This window comes from Dendrobates tinctorius, unplaced genomic scaffold (genome assembly GCF_039654945.1).
Source record: "Dendrobates tinctorius isolate UK_male_01 unplaced genomic scaffold, ASM3965494v1 ptg000062l, whole genome shotgun sequence".
In the NCBI taxonomy this organism is placed as follows: Eukaryota; Metazoa; Chordata; class Amphibia; order Anura; family Dendrobatidae; genus Dendrobates; species Dendrobates tinctorius.
In genome coordinates this window covers 11,638,483-11,657,610 of record NW_027361730.1, presented here as the reverse complement: position 1 = coordinate 11,657,610, position 19,128 = coordinate 11,638,483, and the positions used below count along the sequence as shown (strand labels likewise).

At 48.8% G+C, this 19,128-nt stretch overlaps 1 protein-coding gene across 2 annotated transcripts in view; it reads left to right on the top strand.

Moving 5' to 3' along the window:
* The window catches only part of CALU (calumenin), a 51,419-nt gene that overhangs the window by 19,592 nt on the left and 12,699 nt on the right, over nt 1-19,128 (top strand). Inside the window, exon 1 of one of the 2 annotated variants that reach the window (XM_073579267.1) lies at nt 18,823-18,897. The exons of the other annotated variant lie outside the window; for it this stretch is intronic. Coding sequence (XP_073435368.1) covers nt 18,893-18,897 — 5 coding nt within the window. The 5' untranslated portion in view covers nt 18,823-18,892. Of the gene's footprint in view, nt 1-18,822; nt 18,898-19,128 lie in introns of those variants that run through there. 2 annotated transcript variants of the gene reach the window in all.

Sequence of the window (19,128 nt, the reverse complement as noted above, 5' to 3'; positions counted from 1 at the left end):
TTCAATTGCTCTAATAAAGTGAAAGCTGCTCTGTGAATGGCTATTATGGGCAATTGTGGGATTAATGGGTTTTGCAGGACATCATTGTGAAATTCATCCCTAATGTGTCACGCCGTGCTCACCTGGGGGCGGGACCTCAGTCCCGACGTCATCTCTTCCGGAGCTGCGGTCACTCCGGGGGTCCCGTAGGGTGCGCACGCGCAGCTCCCGTTCCCGCAGCTCCTCCTACATGTCACGTTTGCGCTTGCGCGCTCCTGTCAGTGCTGTATAGGGCTCGGTCCTCTCTATGGTAATGGAGGACCTGACCCGGAACCTGTAGTGGTCATGTGCTTTCTGGCTAGGTCCTGACCCAGAACCAGTAGTAGTCATGTGCTATATCAGACGACCTCCCCCTAGGGGAGGTGCCTGATTATTGTTGTGCTTCCTGGCTTGGTCTGCCGTGTCCCTGCCTGGCTGTGCGCTGTACTCAGGTCCTCTGCCTTGCACTCTGTTGTGCCTCTTGGCACACGCTCTGAATCTGCACTCTGCTTTGTACTTGGTTGTGCCTCCTGGCACACGCTCTGACCCTGTGTTCTGTCTCGTACTCGGTTGTGCCTCCTGGCACATGCTCTGACACTGTACTCTGTCTCATACTCGGTTGTGCCTCCTGGCACACGCTCTTACCCTGTACTCTGTCTTATACTCAGTCGTGCCTCCTGGCACACACTCTGATTCCGTGCTCTGTCTCCGTTGTGCCTCCGGGCACACACTCTGATCCTGTACTCAGTCTCTTACTCTGTTACACCTCCTGGCACACCTGCTGCCTGACTCACTGCTCTGACGTGCTCCTTGCACGTTTCCTGCTTCACTCACACCCGGACGAACGAAGTCTCTGTATACCACGTGTTCCCGTGTCCACACTTTACACGTTCCTGCAGACATTCTCACCCACTCGTGTCTCCTGTGAGCCGGCCGCCTGGTGCCAGCAGTCGTGGTGCCTCACCCCCTGGGGCTTGCCCCTGACACTCCCTGTATAGGGGGTGGTCTTCACTAGGTCAGCTCGCCCTGGGAGGGTTGGTGTCACGACCCAGAGGGTCCACTCCAGGAGTCGTCACAGTATAATCAGGCCATGGACCCCGCTGGTGCCACCACCTCCATCCAAAAGGAACTGGTGTTCCTACGGGAGAGTCAGACCAGGATTATGGTCTTTTTGAAATCCATGGAGTCTCGTTTGTCGGCCATACAATCCGTTTCTGCCCAGTCCTCGGCCCCGCACCCGATGCCGCGCCTCGGCAAGCCACCCCGATATAGCGGGGACCCTAAGTTTTGTCAAGGATTTCTGAACCAATGCCGGTTACATTTTGAGCTTTTGCCGCAGCACTATCCCACTGAGCGCGACCAAATTGCCTTTATTGTTTCACACTTAGAGGGGGAGGCATTAGCATGGGTGAACCCCCTCTGGGAGCGCAATGACCCACTCGTCTCTCGGCTTTCCACCTTTTTGGACACCTTCCGCAAGGTGTTCGACGAGCCGGGTCGGCTGGCCTCTATCACCGAGTCCCTCTTTAACCTCCATCAGGGTACGCTACCGGTAGGACAGTATGCCATCCGTTTTCGTACCTTGGCCTCCGAACTCGGTTGGAACAACGAGGCTCTCGTAGGGATCTTTTGGCGTGGCCTGTCCAGTCGGATCAAAGACGTACTGGCAGGTCGGGATACTCCCACCTCTTTAGATGATCTGATCTCACTGGCCACACGCATCGACCTGCGGTTTCAGGAACGTGCCCGTGAATTAGCCAGAGAGAGGAGCTCCTCTCACCTCCTCCGTTCCTGCTCCAAGAAGCCGGGAAACTTCTCCGCCTAGGGTTGATAGGAGAGGCCTCCCTAGGTGTACGTGATTCCTCTCCTCCCCTGCTCGTGTCCGTATTATTGAATCTCGGTGCCAAGCGTTATTCTGAGGAGGCTTTCCTGGATTCTGGCGCGGAGGGGAATTTTATCACACTCGAGGCGGTTAAAAAATACCGGATTCCTGTCAGATCCCTGGAGACTCCTCGGTCGATTGTTTCGGTCAATGGTACGTCCGTGCTGGAGTCCGTTACCCAGGCCACCGAAGTGATCGAGCTGCAGATCGGAGCCCTGCACCTGGAGAAGATCTCCTTCCTCGTCTTGTCCACCATGTCTCACGCACTTCTTCTAGGCCTCCCTTGGCTACGGACTCATGAGCCAACCCTGGACTGGCGGTCGGGCAAGATACTCCGGTGGGGACCGTTCTGTCAGGAGAAGTGCCTGTTGCCCGTCCGTCTGATGAACTCTGCCGGTCCATCCCCGGCACCTACAGGTCTGCCGTCGGCTTACTGGTCCTTTGCAGATGTTTTCGACAAGAAGGAGGCCGAGACTCTGCCCCCCCATCGGCCATATGACTGTCCGATTGACCTCTTTCCTGGTTCTACGCCACCCAGGGGTAGGATATACCCGCTATCCCCTGCTGAGACCCAAGCTATGTCTGACTATATCCAGGAGAACCTTGCTAGAGGTTTCATCCGTAAGTCCTCCTCGCCCGCGGGAGCGGGATTTTTCTTTGTAAAAAAGAAGGACGGCTCCCTCCGTCCTTGCATAGACTACCGAGGCCTGAACAATATCACGGTCAAGAACAAGTACCCATTGCCATTGATCCCGGAGCTCTTTGACCGACTTAGAGGAGCTCGAATTTTCACCAAACTGGATCTTCGTGGGGCCTACAACTTGATCCGCATTCGTTCCGGGGATGAGTGGAAGACCGCCTTTAACACCAGAGACGGTCACTACGAGTACTTGGTCATGCCCTTCGGCCTCTGCAATGCCCCAGCGGTTTTCCAGGAGTTCGTGAATGACGTCTTCCGGGATATGCTGTACTCCTGCGTGGTAGTCTATCTGGATGACATCCTCGTTTTTTCTCCAGACCTCTCCGCCCACAGAAAGAACGTGCGTCAAGTCCTCCAGCGCCTGAGGGAGAACCGCCTTTATGCCAAGCTCGAGAAATGTGCCTTCGAGCAAACGTCCCTGCCATTCTTGGGGTACATTATCTCAGAATCAGGTCTATGCATGGATCCGGCAAAAGTGTCCGCCGTCATCGATTGGCCACAGCCCCATGGGGTGAAGGCAATCCAACGCTTCCTTGGTTTTGCGAACTACTACCGACAGTTCGTTCCTCATTTTTCCTCGTTGGTTCGCCCCATCTCGTCCCTTATCTGCAAGGGAGCTAACCCAAAGGCTTGGCCCTCTGAGGCTGAAGAGGCCTTCCAGTCGTTGAAACAAGCCTTCGCCGCTGCTCCGGCGCTTCACCGACCTGAGGTTAGTAGACCTTTCACTCTCGAGGTAGACGCATCCTCTACTGGGGCTGGCGCAGTCCTTCTGCAGAAATCCTCTTCTGGACGTTTTGTCACCTGTGGCTTCTTTTCTAAAGTATTTTCCTCCACTGAGCAGAACTACTCCATTGGCGACAAAGAGCTATTGGCCATTAAGTTGGCCTTGGAGGAGTGGAGGTACTTACTGGAGGGTGCCATACATCCATTCAAGATCTTCACAGACCATAAGAACCTGGCGTACATCCAGTCCGCACAGAGGCTCAATCCTCGACAAGCCAGGTGGTCCCTATTCTTCGCCCGCTTTGACTTTGAGCTACATTTTCGGCCCGGCGATAAGAACGTTAGAGCGGATGCGTTGTCAAGATCATTCCTGTCGTCTGATGCAGAGGAAGAACCCTCTCATATCATTGATTTATCCAAAGTAATTACTGTGGCTCCTGTCAAGTTAACCACGTTACCTCCGGGAAGAACCTTTGTGGCTGAGAATAACCGAAAACGAGTGCTAAATTGGGGACATTCGTCCAAGATTGCCGGCCACGTTGGTGTCAAAAAGACTTTGGACTTAATCTCTCGCCATTATTGGTGGCCTTCACTCTCCCAGGATGTTAAAGACTTTGTAGCATCTTGCCCGTCCTGTGCCCAGAACAAGATACCCAGACAACCACCCTCCGGTCTTCTGTTCCCGCTTCCCATTCCGTCGGCTCCATGGCAGCACATAGCCATGGATTTCATTACTGATCTGCCTTGTTCTTCCGGTTGTACTGTGGTCTTGGTGGTTGTAGACCGATTTTCAAAGATGGCTCACTTCATTCCTCTTCCCGGACTACCCTCTGCTCCTGACTTGGCGAAGATCTTCATTTCCCATATCTTCAGGATTCACGGCTTCCCCCAGCACATCGTGTCGGATAGAGGGGTCCAATTCACCTCCCGGTTCTGGAGAGCTCTATGCGGACTCATGAAAGTGTCATTGGATTTCTCTTCCGCCTATCACCCCCAAACCAATGGGCAGGTGGAACGTACCAACCAGATCCTTACATCCTATCTCCGGCATTTTTCTAATGCTCATCAGAATGACTGGGTCGGTCTACTTCCTTGGGCTGAGTTCGCCTACAATAATCACTCCAGTGAATCGTCTACCAAGTCTCCTTTCTTCATCGTCTTTGGACAGCATCTCAATGTGCCTCTACCGGTACTTCCTGTCTCGGGGGTACCTGCTGCCGATTCTCAGTCTGTGGAGTTCTCCAGGGTATGGCAGGAGACCAAAACCGTTCTCGAGAAAGCACGGGACAGAATGAAATTACACGCTGACAAGAGGCGCCTGGACGTTCCTCCATTTCTCCCTGGTGACAAGGTGTGGCTCTCCACCAAATACGTCCGCCTTAAGGTACCATCTTACAAACTGGGTCCCCGTTACATTGGTCCTTTTGAGGTCCTCAGGCGGATTAATGATGTTGCTTACAAATTGAAGCTGCCTCCTTCACTCCGTATTCCCAATTCCTTCCATGTGTCTCTCCTAAAACCTGTGGTTCTTAACCGATTTCATCCTTCTCCAGGCCACACACCCCAGCCTGTTGGCTTGGGGGATGAGTTTGAGGTGAATGACATTTTGGCCATGAAGAAGGTAAGAGGGAGAACCATGTTCCTGGTCGATTGGAAGGGTTTTGGCCCCGAGGAGAGGTCATGGGAACCCAGGGAGAATATCCACGCACCCCAGATTTTGTCTAAGTTCCTCTCCAGTTTTAGAAAGAGGGGGTGTAAAGGGGGGGGTACTGTCACGCCGTGCTCACCTGGGGGCGGGACCTCAGTCCCGACGTCATCTCTTCCGGAGCTGCGGTCACTCCGGGGGTCCCGTAGGGTGCGCACGCGCAGCTCCCGTTCCCGCAGCTCCTCCTACATGTCACGTTTGCGCTTGCGCGCTCCTGTCAGTGCTGTATAGGGCTCGGTCCTCTCTATGGTAATGGAGGACCTGACCCGGAACCTGTAGTGGTCATGTGCTTTCTGGCTAGGTCCTGACCCGGAACCAGTAGTAGTCATGTGCTATATCAGACGACCTCCCCCTAGGGGAGGTGCCTGATTATTGTTGTGCTTCCTGGCTTGGTCTGCCGTGTCCCTGCCTGGCTGTGCGCTGTACTCAGGTCCTCTGCCTTGCACTCTGTTGTGCCTCTTGGCACACGCTCTGAATCTGCACTCTGCTTTGTACTTGGTTGTGCCTCCTGGCACACGCTCTGACCCTGTGTTCTGTCTCGTACTCGGTTGTGCCTCCTGGCACATGCTCTGACACTGTACTCTGTCTCATACTCGGTTGTGCCTCCTGGCACACGCTCTTACCCTGTACTCTGTCTTATACTCAGTCGTGCCTCCTGGCACACACTCTGATTCCGTGCTCTGTCTCCGTTGTGCCTCCGGGCACACACTCTGATCCTGTACTCAGTCTCTTACTCTGTTACACCTCCTGGCACACCTGCTGCCTGACTCAGTGCTCTGACGTGCTCCTTGCATGTTTCCTGCTTCACTCACACCCGGACGAACGAAGTCTCTGTATACCACGTGTTCCCGTGTCCACACTTTACACGTTCCTGCAGACACTCTCACCCACTCGTGTCTACTGTGAGCCGGCCGCCTGGTGCCAGCAGTCGTGGTGCCTCACCCCCTGGGGCTTGCCCCTGACACTCCCTGTATAGGGGGTGGTCTTCACTAGGTCAGCTCGCCCTGGGAGGGTTGGTGTCACGACCCTGAGGGTCCACTCCAGGAGTCGTCACATAATGTATCTTTTACGTGTAAATGGTGATATACAGAGGGAACGGAAAGTATTCAGACTTTAAATTTTTCACTCTTTGTTTCATTGCATCCATTTAGTAAATACAAACAAGTTCATTTTTTTCTCATTAATGTACACTCTGCACCCCATCTTGACTGAAAAACAGAAATGTAGACATTTTTGCAGACTGAAAAACAGAAATGTAGACATTTTTGCAAATTTATTAGAAAAGAAACACTGAAATATCACATGGTCATAAGTATTAAGACCCTTTTCTCAGAAACTCGTATTTAAGTCTCATGATGTCCATTTCCTTGTGATCCTCCTTGAGATGGTTCTACTCCTTCATTGGAGTCCAGCTGTGTTTAATTAAACTGATAGGACTTGATTTGTAAAGGCACACACCTGTCTATATAAGAGCTCACAGTGCATGTCAGACCAAATGAGAATCATGAGGTCAAAAAGAATGGGCCAAGGAGCTCAGAGACAGAATTGTGGCCAAGGTTACAGAATAATTTCTGCAGTACTCAAGGTTCCTAAGAGCACAGTGGCCTCCATAATCCTTAAATCGGAAGAAGTTTGGGACCACCAGAAGTCTTCCTAGACCTGGCCGTCCAGCCAAACTGAGCAATCGTGAGAGAACAGTCTTGGTGAGAGAGGTAAAGAAGAACCCCAAGATCACTGTGGCTGAGCTCCAGAGATGCAGTAGGGAGATAGTTCCACAAAGTCAACTATCACTGTGGCCCTCCACCAGTCATGCCTTTATGGCAGAGTGGCCCGACGGAAGCCTCTCCTTAGTGCCAGACATATGAAAGCCTGCATAGAGTTCGCTAAAAAACACAAGAAGGACTCCCAGACTATGAGAAATAAGATTCTCTGGTTTGATGAGATGAAGATAGAACTTTTTGGTGATAATTCTAAGGGATATGTGTGGAGAAAACCAGGCACTTCTCATCACCTGCCCAATACAATCCCAACAGTGAAACATGGTGGTGGCAGCATAATGCTATGGGGATATTTTTCAGCTGCATGGACAGGACGGCTGGTTGCAATTGAAGAAAACATTAATGTTCCCAAGTGCAGAGATATCCTGGATGAAAACATCTTCCAGAGTGCTCTGGAACTCAGACTTGGCTGATGGTTAACCTTCCAACAAGACAATGACTCTAAGCACACAGCTAAAATAACAAAGGAGTGGCTTCAGAACAACTCTGTGACCATTCTTGACTGGCCCAGCCAGAGCCCTGACCTAAACACAATTGAGCATCTCTGGAGAGACCTGAAAATGGCTGTCCACCAACGTTCACCATCCAACCTGACGGAACTGGAGAGGATCTGCAAGGAAGAATGTCAGAGGATCCCCAAATCCAGGTGTGAAAAACTTGTTGCATCATTTCCAAGAAGACTCATGGCTGTACCTGCTCAAAAGGGTGCTTCTACTCAATACTGAGCAAAGGGCCTGTATACTTACGATCATGTGATATTTCAGTTTTTCTTTTTTAATAAATTTGAAAAAATTTCTACATTTCTGTTTTTTTTTCAGTCACGATGGGGTGCAGAGTGTACATTAATGAGAAAAAAATTAGTTTTTTTGAATTTACCAAATGGCTGACATGAAACAGAGTGAATAATTTAAATTGGTCTGAATACTTTCCGTACCCACTGTATGTGCTATAAAACCATCTGATATTGATCACCAGGATCGGGTGCTGCTAGATAACGGTATGCACTTATGGGTCGCCCTCCCAGGGCTGTGGGGTACTCGGTACCGGGCCCAATGAACCTCAATGGGAGATGTCACGGCAGCGGGGACCCAGCCCGTGGCCCTGGGCGCCCATTGTTTAAAAAAAGGGAATGTTCAGTGTGCTTATGATGATTAGAATGATTGAGTCGTGACGCCACCTGTGGTATTCGGCAATGAAGATGTTAAGCCGACGCTGCAGACAGATCCTCTGGGACAGATGGTGTGGTTCAGCAATGATGTTATAGCCCTCCACAGGCAGGGCTGTAGTCCCAGGGCAGAGTAGGTGAAGTGACACTTAGATGGTGTAGTGTCGGGCGCAGGGGATGTAGCAGTGCCGGGCAGGTTGACGCAGGAATAAGTGGAGGACACCAGGGCATGTAGTTCCAAAGCTTTACTCACAGTCTGTTGTGGCACAAGAGCCCGCATCCGTGCCGTGTCCTCCTGGTCAGGAGCTCAGCCTACTTCCAGGCAAGATGAAGTACTCCTTTCCAACACTCCGCCAACATATGTGCTTTTTCTGAACGTCTCTCTCTTAGCGCCTTTAGTGAAGTACTCACAGTACTGAGTTACACTGGAGTTCCTCCTGTCAGATGTTCCTATGAACTCTACTTGTACGGCAGACAGCTGTAAGCCTGCTTCGGGGACTCCTTGCTGCCAAGTCCCGGCTCACTATCATTGCTATTGTGCCCCCAAGTCTTGTGTGGGAATAAAGTGGTGACAACTTCTATTCCTCCGGTGTCTGTCGCAGGACCATTAGTATCCAAACAACCTCGGGGACCGGACCCCGGCCTTGCGCTTAGAACTTGGGAAGGGTTCTCCTCTAACCCTAATCCTTAGTTCTCTTCTTCTCCTCACGTTCCGTACTAACCCTTTCCTTCTTATGGAGAGTAAGGCTTTCTATCCAAGTTCCTTTCCTGTGCCAGCGGACCCAGATCACTGAGGTCGGCTGCAGCACTCCCTTCATCCATCCGACTCCGGGGATGTCTTCTCACAGACTGACCTCGTCAGACTCCTGTGACAAACTTACTGAATCCTAAACTCTTCCCGCTCTTTTGATGCAAAACTAAACTCCACCCGCCTCCCAGCACGCTTCGTGTTCCAAGCAGGGAGCCACCAAAGGGTGCTTTGCTACACTACTATGTTGTGTGGGATGCAGGTGTTGGAGCGTGGTCAGGCATCTCCACCTTACCTGGATGGTGGGGTACCACACCTCAGGAGGAGGTGCAGTACCTCTGTGGCGACTGAACCCTCAGGGGCGCCACACTTACACACTGGAGGCAATTTACTGGGTGCATTCATTTCCGGAAAGCTTTGTCTTCATTATTCCTGGTGGGTTGCATTTTACCAGCATTTCTGCAATTCTGCAAACATCTGGAATGATTTTTCTGGGTAACAGACAACCATAATTCAATAAACTATTCTCCAAAAGAAGTGACATGTGGTGCTCTGAGTTTAGAAGTGTGACCCTCTAAGCGTATTACAGTAATTTCTACAAAAGCTTATGGTACGGGCAGCACGGTGGCTCAGTGGTTAGCAGTGGGGAACAGTGAATATTTACTTCTCTTTAATAGCAGGCACATTGTTAGTTGCAGCCGCCTGCTTCCTTCAGCAGCTGGGCGATCACATGTGCCCGCTATTAAAGATAATGAATATTCCCTACTCCACTTGCCCATGGGAGTGTAGAGCAGTGAATATTAATTTCCTTTAGTAGCAGGCACACATGATAGCTCAGCAGCTGCAGGAAGTCGGCAGCTGCAGCTAACAGTGGGCCTGCTATTAAAGAGAAATGAATATTCACTACTCCACATGCCCATAGTCCCAGGCGTCAGGAGCAGTGAATATATTGGCAGCTGTCTTCGGCTTGTAAATGTCAGGATCCTGTCAGCGCCGGCGTGCAGCCTCCGCTGAACAGGGACTCACCCGCACTGTAGGGGGGCCCGGGGTCAGGTACAGCCGGAAAGTACAGATACACAGGACCTGTGGACGCTGAAGTTTAGCAAGCAGTCACAGGACCTACGGTCCTGTGACTGCAAGGGGGCGGGGCTTAGCATCCTGCTTTCAGAGATGGCAGGACACTATACAGAAATACTCAGAGTCAGGCAAAATGAAGGTCATACACAGAGATATCAGTAAAGTACCAGGGATGAGACAGAACGGATAGTCAGGGCCAAGCAGAAGTCAAAACCAAACAGACATAGAAGGTACCAAGCAGAATCCAAAGCAATATCCAGAGAACAGACCGAGTCATACACAGAGAATCAAGCAACCAGAACACAGCACAAACACACTGAGGGGTCACCACACAATGCCAAGGGCGAAAGTATAACTGATGGGGATGGGAGCGTCCTGAGGCTATAAGAAGCCTCTCCCAGAACCAGGGAGAGGCCACAATCATAGCCCCAGGTGTGCAGGTAAGCCTGCACTGGGATCACAACCTTTAACCCCAGAAATGCCAGTCATCAGCACTGGTTCCAGACATTAACCCCATGTGTGCGAGTCTAACCCGCACTGAGATCATGACAGTAAACAGCGCAGGACGTCACTGCCATGCGCTGCTTACAAGCATAAATTAGCTGCTGGCATCACAACAGGACATTGTGAGGGAGTGGAGGGAGGGTTAGTAGAATGGTTTATGTTTTATTTTATGTTTTTCTGATGGGTGCCATGCATACCAGCATAGGGATATGGGCCATACATACTAGGATGGGGGCCATGCATACTATGATAGGTATGAGGGGGCCATGCATACTAGTATAGGGATGAGGGGGCCTGTGTACAAGGATGGGGATGAGGGGAACATGTACACCCAGATTGGTGCCATGCATACTGGCATGATGATAAGGGGGTCATGTATACCAGGATGGGGATGAGGTGATCATGTATACCAGAATGCCAAGAGTGTGCAAAGCAGTAATCAAAGCAAAAGGTGGCTAATTTGAAGAACCTAGAATATAAGACATATTTTCAGTTGTTTCACACTTTTTTGTTAATTATATAATTCCACATGTGTTAATTAATGGTTTTGATGCCTTCAGAGTGAATCTACAATTTTCATAATCATGAAAATAAAGAAAACTCTTTGAGTGAGGTGTGTCCAAACTTTTGGTCTGCACTGTATATTAGAATGGTGATGACAGGGCCATGTATACCAGGATGGGGATGAGGAAACTATGTATAACAGGATGGGGGTGAGGGGCCATTTATACCAGAATGGGGATGAGGGGGTCATGTATACAAGTATAGGTATGAGGGGGCCATGCATACTAGGATAAAGATGAGGGGGCCATGCATACCAGGATGGGGATGAGGGGATCATTTATACTAAAATGCAGATGAGGTGACCATGTATACCAGCATATTGATGAGGGGTTCATGTATACCAGCAGGCCTTGTATACCAGGATAGGGATAAGGGGACTATGTTTACGAGAATGGGAATGAAAGAACATGGTTTGGTGTGTAACAACCCTGCCGGCATCACTGCATGACCTCCCATCCCCCACCTGCCTTACACACCAACTTACCCACTACTCCAGGCCATCCTGTGGGTTCTGTCTGATGCCGGCTCCATGCTGTGTGCCTCTTGCTTCCTGTCTACTCTCTGCATGCTTCCTGGCTGTGTGCATGGGGGGGTGGCGCCGGCACTCTCTGGTTCTTATGGAATCAGTGTGCACCTGCCTAATGTGCTCCCGGCCAATCACCAAGAGGCCTCTAGTATTTAGGGCAGCTCCACCCGGTGTCCTGTCCTGGCCCTTTTCTGTAATAATGTTCCCTGTCCTGGCTCCTTCATGTAACCATGAACCAGATTTCCAAACTAAAACCACAAAAGTAATCATAAAATATGTTTTTAAATGAACATTCTTTTAACCAAATTAATTAAATATAAAATATAAAAGTCCACAGTAAGATTGGACACTCCTAGATTGTGTCTAAACAGTATTTAAAGGGGTTATCCCACCAACAACAACATTATCACCTATCCACATCTGGATTCTTGCTTTTGCCAGTCTTGCCAGTGGAAATGAACATAGCTTGCAATATTAGAATGGAAGTAAAACACTGTACCAACGAAGCAGGTAACTTTTATGAAGCCACTGAACACTCAACAAAGTCATACATACCATGGAGGCAGACGACGGGGCAGTTATGGTGCACTTGATAATAGGAGGCCCAGTCGTGGTTGGACCCATCTGTTTTGTAGAACAACAATCCCAGGGAAAGTTATTTTTGTTTTGCTCCCATGAAGCCAGGTAGAGAAAGGAGGAGACTGAGCTGAATGGGATCTCTAGTGAAAAGAAAGAAGATAGAATCTGCTGCTATTCAGGTTATCGTGTCACTGAGTCAGTGGCGTAACTAGAGTCTGATGGTCCCCAGTACAACATTCTGAATAAATTTATCTATGTATATGTGTCCTCCATCCTGGTATGTATATCACTAATCCTGGCCCCATTCTGGTGTATATATAGTCCTTTCTGCTACATGTTCCTTATCCCAGGCTCTATCCTGGTATATATATGGCCCATCCTGGTATATATGTCCCCCGTTCTGCCACTGTTGTTTATTGTATAGGAGAAAATAAACACACTCACCAGGGGCATACATAGAAATCATGGGGCTCCATAGAAGAAGCATAAAGGCCCAGTCACACTGCATTATATACACTGCATGAGCCCCACACAGCCTCCCAATATACTGCATAAGCCCCGCACAGCCTCCTCATATACGGCATGAGCTCCACATAGCCTCCCTATATACACTGTATGAGCCCCACACAGCCTCCCCATAGACAGCATGAGCCCCACACAGCCTCCCCATATACAGCATGAGCCCCACACAGCCTCCCCATATACAGCATGAGCCCCACACAGCTTCCCTATATACACTGCATGAGTCCCATACAGCCTCTCTATATACACTGCATGAGCCCCACATAGCCTTCCCCATGTGCAGCATGTTGCCCCCATAGCCTCCCCATGTGCAGCATGTCATCTCCATATGCAGCATCATGTGCAGCATGTCGCCCCCATGTGCAGCATGTCACCCCCATATGTAGCACCATGTGCAGCATGTCGCCCCCATATGCAGCACCATGTGCAGCATGTCGCCCCCATATGCATCACCATATGCAGCACCATCTCACCCCCATGTTCAACAGCATGTCACCCCCCATGTGCAGCACCATGTCACCCCCATATGCAGCACCATGTTACCCCCCCATGTGCAGCATGTCACCCCCATAGCCTTCCCCATGTGCAGCATGTTGCCCCCATAGCCTCCCCATGTGCAGCATGTCATCTTCATATGCAGCATCATGTGCAGCATGTCGCCCCCATGTGCAGCATGTCACCCCCATATGTAGCACCATGTGCAGCATGTCGCCCCCATATGCAGCACCATGTGCAGCATGTCGCCCCATATGCAGCACCATGTGCAGCATGTCGCCCCCATATGCAGCACCATGTGCACCATGTTGCCCCATATGCAGCATGTCGCCCCCATATGCAGCACCATGTTGCCCCATATGCAGTATCATGTGCCCCATGTCACTCCCCCATGTGTAGCATCATGTCACCCCCCCATGTGCAGCACCATGTCACCCCCCCATGTTCAGCATCATGTCACCCCCATGTGCAGCATCATTTCACTCCCCCATGTGCAGCACCATGTCCCCCCCCCCCAAGTAAAGAGGTAAGAGGTTGCTCTATCACAAGTAATTAAGAAAAAAAGAAATATTTTAGTCAGCTCACCGTCCTGTCTCACTCCAGGGGTTCGTCCGTTAGCCAACAAAATCCAGAAAAGAAAAATATGACCCAGCGATGAAGAATCCGCTGCACCTTCAGAGGTCTTATTTGTATAAAACTTCTATGGCCTTTCCATGACTAAGGCCTTGTTATAGGCCGAAACATGTTGTTTTAACCCCTTAAGCCCCAAGGGTGGTTTGCATGTTAATGACCAGGCCAATTTTTACAATTCTGACCACTGTCCCTTTATGAGGTAATAACTCTGAAACGCTTCCATGGATACCGGTGAATCTGACATTGTTTTCTCGTGACATATTGTACTTCATGTTAGTGGTAAAATTTCATTCAAATAACTTGCGTTTATTTGTGAGAAAAACGGAAATTTGGCGAAAATGTTTATGCCCTTAAATCACAGATATAGCACACAAAAAACTGAATAAGTAACATTTGCCACATGTTTACTTTACATCAGCACAATTTTGAAACCAAAATTTTTTTTTGTTAGGAAGTTATAAGGGTTAAAAGTTGACCAGCGATTTCTCATTTTTACAACACCATTTTATTTTTACGGACCACATCACATTTGAAGCCACTTTGAGGGGTCTATATGATAGAAAATACCCAAAAGTGACACCATTCTAAAAACTGCACCCCTTAAGGTGCTCAAAACCACATTCAAGAAGTTTATTAACCCTTTAGGTGCGTCACAGGAATTTTTTGAATATTTAAAAAAAATGAACATTTAACTTTTTTTCACTTAAAAAATACTTCAGGTTCAATTTTTTTTAATTTACCAAGGGTAACAGGAGAAATTGGACTGCAAAAGTTATTGTGCAATTTGTCCTGAGTACGCCGATACCTGATATGTGGGGGGGAACCACTGTTTCGGCGCATGGCAGACCTCAGCAGGGAAAGAGCGCCATTTGACTTTTTCAATGCAAAATTGGTTGGAATTCAGATCGGACGCCATGTCGTGTTTGGAGAGCCCCTGATGTACCTAAACAGTGGAAACCCCCCCAAGTGACCCCATTTTGGAAACTAGACCCCCCAAGGAACTTATCTAGATATGTGGTGAGAACTTTGAACCCACAAGGGCCTCACAGAAGTTTATAACGTACAGCGGTACAATTAAAAAATCATATTTTTTCCACAAATATGATCTTTTCACCCCAATTTTTATTTTTCCAAGGGTAATAGGTCCCTAAAAGTTATTGTTCAATTTGTCCTGAGTACACTGATACCCCATATGTGGGTGTAAATGACTATTTGGGCGCATGGCAGAGCTCGGAAGGGAAGCAGCGCCATTTGACGTTTTTGGCTGGAATTGAGATCGGACACCATGTCGCGTTTGGAAAGCCCCTGATGTACCAAAACAGTAGAAACCCCCCACAAATGACACCATTTTGGAAACTAGACCCCCCAAGGAACTTATCTAGATGTGTGGTGAGAACTTTGAACCCACAAGGGCTTCACAGAAGTTTATAACATACCGCCGTACAATTAAAAAATCATATTTTTTCCACAAAAATGATCTTTTCACCCTCAATTCTTATTTTTCCAAGGGTAACAGGACCCTAAAAGATATTGTGCAATTTGTCCTGAGTGCGCTGATACCCCACATGTGGGGGTAAACCACTATTTGGGCGCATGGCAGAGCTCGGAAGGGAAGCAGCGCCATTTGACGTTTTTGGCTGGAATTGAGATCGGACACCATGTCGCGTTTGGAAAGCCCCTGATGTACCAAAACAGTAGAAACCCCCAATAAATGACCATTTTGGAAACTAGACCCCCCAAGGAACTTATCTAGATGTGTGGTGAGCACATTGAACCCCCCCAGTGCTTCACAGAAGTTTATAATGCCCGTGCGTGAAAATACAAAAATCGTATTTTTTCCACAAACATGATCTTTTAGTCACCAATTTTCTCATTTTCCCAAGGGTACAAGGAGAAATTGGACCCCAAAAGTTGTTGTCCAATTTGTCCTGAGTACGCTGATACCTCATATGTGGGAGAAAACTACTGTATGGACACACGTCGGGGCTCGGAAGGGAAGTAGTGACGTTTTGGAATGCAGACTTTGATGGAATGGTCTGCGGGTGTCATGTTGCTTTTGGAGAGCCCCTGATGTACCTAAACAGTGGAAACCCCCACAAGTGACACCATTTTGGAAACTAGACCCCCTAAGGAACTTATCTAGATGTGTGGTGAGCACTTTGAACCCCCCAGTGCTTCACAGAAGTTTATAACGACCGGGCGTGAAAATAAAAATATCGTATTTTTTCAACAAACATCATCTTTTAGTACCCATTTTTTTATTTTTCCAAGGGTAACAGGAGAAATTGGACCCCAAAAGTTGTTGTCCAATTTGTCCTGAGTACGCTGATACCTCATATGTGGGAGAAAACTACTGTATGGGCACACGTCGGGGCTCGGAAGGGAAGTAGTGACGTTTTGGAATGCAGACTTTGATGGATTGGTCTGCGGGTGTCATGTGCGTTTGGAGAGCCCCTGATGTACCTAAACTATTGAAACCCCCCACAAGTGACCCCATTTTGGAAACTAGACCCCCCACGGAACTTATCTAGATGTGTGGTGAGCACTTTGAACCCCCCAAGTGCTTCACAGAAGTTTATAACGCCTGGGCGTGAAAATAAAAAAATCATTTTTTTCCACAAAAATGATATTTTTGCCCCCAATTTTTTATTTTCCTAAGGTTAACAGGAGAAATTGGACCCCAAAAGTTGTTTTGCAATTTGTCCTGAATATGCTGATACCCTATATGTGGGGGTAAAACACTGGGCGCATGGCAGAGCTTGGAAGGGAAGGAGCACCATTTGACTTTTTCAACGCAGAATTGGCTGGAATTGAGATCAGACACCATGTTGCATTTGGAGAGCACCTGATGTGCCCAAACAGTGGAAACCCCCCATTATAACTCCAACCCTAACCCCAACACACCCCTAACCCTAATCTGAGCCCTAACCCTAGCCCTAACCCTAATGGGAAAATGGAAATAAATACTTTTTATTAATTTTATTATTTTTCCCTAACTAAGGGGGTGATAACGGGGGGTTTGATTTACTATTTATGGCGGTTTTTATGTTTGGCGGCTGTCGCACGCTAAAAGACGCTTTTTATTGTAAAAATAGTTTTTGCATCACCACATATTGAGAGCTATAATTTTTCCGTATTTTGACCCACCGAGTCATGTGAGGTCTTATTTTTTGCGGGACGAGTTGACGTTTTTATTGGTACCATTTTTGGGCACGTGACATTTTTTGATCGCTTTTTATTCCGATTTTTGAGCGCAGAATGAACAAAAACCAGCGTTTCATGAATTTCTTTTGGGGGGGTGCGCTTACACCGTTCCGCGTGCGGTAAAATTGATAAAGCGCTTTTATTCTTCGCGTCGGTACGGTTACAGCGATACCTCATTTAGGTCTTTTTTTATGTTTTGTCGTTTTTTTGCAATGAAAACAATTTTATAAAAAAATAATTATTTTTGCATCGCTTTATTCTGCGAGCTATAACTTTTTTATTTTTTTGCGGATGATGCTGTATGGCGGCTCGTTTTTTGCGGGACAAGATGACGTTTTCAGCGGTACCATGGATATTTATATGCGCCTTTTTGATCGCGCGTTATTGCACTTTTTGTTCGGTGGTATGATAATAAATCATTATTTTTTGCTTCGTTTTTTATTTTTATTTTTTAAGGGGTTCGCTAAAGGGGTTAACTAATGGGACAGTTTTATAGGGTGGGTCGCTACGGACGCGACTATACCAAATATGTGTACTTTTATTGTTTGTTTGTTTTTTATTTTCAAAAAATGAATTTATTGGGGAATATTTTTTTTTACTAATTTATTTAGCGATTTTTTAAAAATTATTTTTACACTTTTTTTTTTAACTTTATTACATAGTCCCAGGTGGGACATCGCTGATCTGTCACATCACAGATCACTGTGACAGATTAGCAATCTGTCACAGGCAGTTCTGCAGACTTCCTCATGCCTGCGCTTTGCAGGCAGTGAGGAAGTCAGCTCCCTACAGGCCCCCATCGCCATCTTGGATCCGGGGGCCTGTAGGGAAAGAGCCCCCCGCAGCAGTGCTGCACATTGCGCTGCCGTGGGGGGCTCAGGGAAGCACGGAGGGAGCCCCCTCCCTGCCGAAGCTTCCCTTTAACTCCCGGTACACCGCGATCGTGTTTGATCGCGGTGTACAAGGGGTTAACGTGTCGGGGGCGGTCCATGACCGCCCCTGACACATTGTGCCAGGTGTCAGCTGTGATAATCAGCTGACACCCGGCCGCGATCAGCGGCGCTCACCACGTGGGCGCCGCTGATCGCATTAGACGTACTATCCCGTCCTTGGGAATTAAGTCCCAGGGCACATGGACGGGATAGTACGTCTAATGGCAGAAAGGGGTTAAATGTCCACTGGTTTGAGCTGACTGCATGTAACTGTGCTTTTTTTTTACATTTTTTAACTATTTTTCAGTAAAATGGAAGTTTTATACAAATAACACCTCTGAAGGTGCACTGGGTTCTTCATCGCCCGGTCATATATATTTTTTCTGGATCACAAGTTATTGACCTATCTTTACGATGAGTGATCAAAGGGGTTTCTTAAGGACAGGTGATTCACCCCTTTCCAACATTGGGCGTCATAATACGCCCATGTCGGAATCCCTTCCTTTGATGTGGGCTCCGGCGGTGAGCCCTCATCTTTTCCGGCACGTGTCAGCTGTTTTGAACAGCTGAGGTGTGCCTCTAATTGCCACTGGTGGAATCACGATCCACACGCGGCTATTAACCTGTTAAACGCTGCTATAAATCTCTGACAGCGGCATTTAACTCGCTTCCGGCAAGCACGCTGAAAATCCCTCCCATCGGTGACTCCGTCACGTGATCGCGGGTCACCAATGGGTTGGCATGACAACCAGAGGTCTCCACCAGACCTCTATGGTTGTCATTGCCGGGATTAGGGTTTGGTGTGTGTTGGGGCAGGGGCGTAACTACCACAGTCGCAGCGGTCGCCACTGCGACTGGGCCCAGGGGGAGCGAGGGGCCCGGCAGATCAGACCGTAATATCTCCCAACCGTGCCGATTATCGCGGGATAGTCCCGTTTTTGGCCCCCCCCGCGTCCCGCACTGAGCCGCCACCACCCCCATGCACCCAATCCTTGCTCTCCTGCCTGCAATGAAGTTCTTTTCTGTGCGAACAGGACCTGTGATGAGGTCACAGGAGGGGAGGAGTCACTGGTCACATGATCAGGAGCCTCAGTGACTGTCTGCAGGACTCTGCTGTGCTGGTTGTCATGATTCTGGATGAGGTAAAGTTTTTGTGTGGGGTCAGGGGGGGGTTAACAGGGTGGATGTAACAGAGCTGTGTGTGTGTACAAGGTGTACGGAGCGAAGATGTGTGTGTATGGGCTGTGCAGAGCTTAGCTGTGTGTGTGTGTGTACGGAGCGGAGCTGTGTGTGTGTGTGTGTGTGTACGGAGCGGAGCTGTGTGTGTGTGTGTACGGAGCGGAGCTGTGTGTGTGTGTATACGGAGCGGAGCC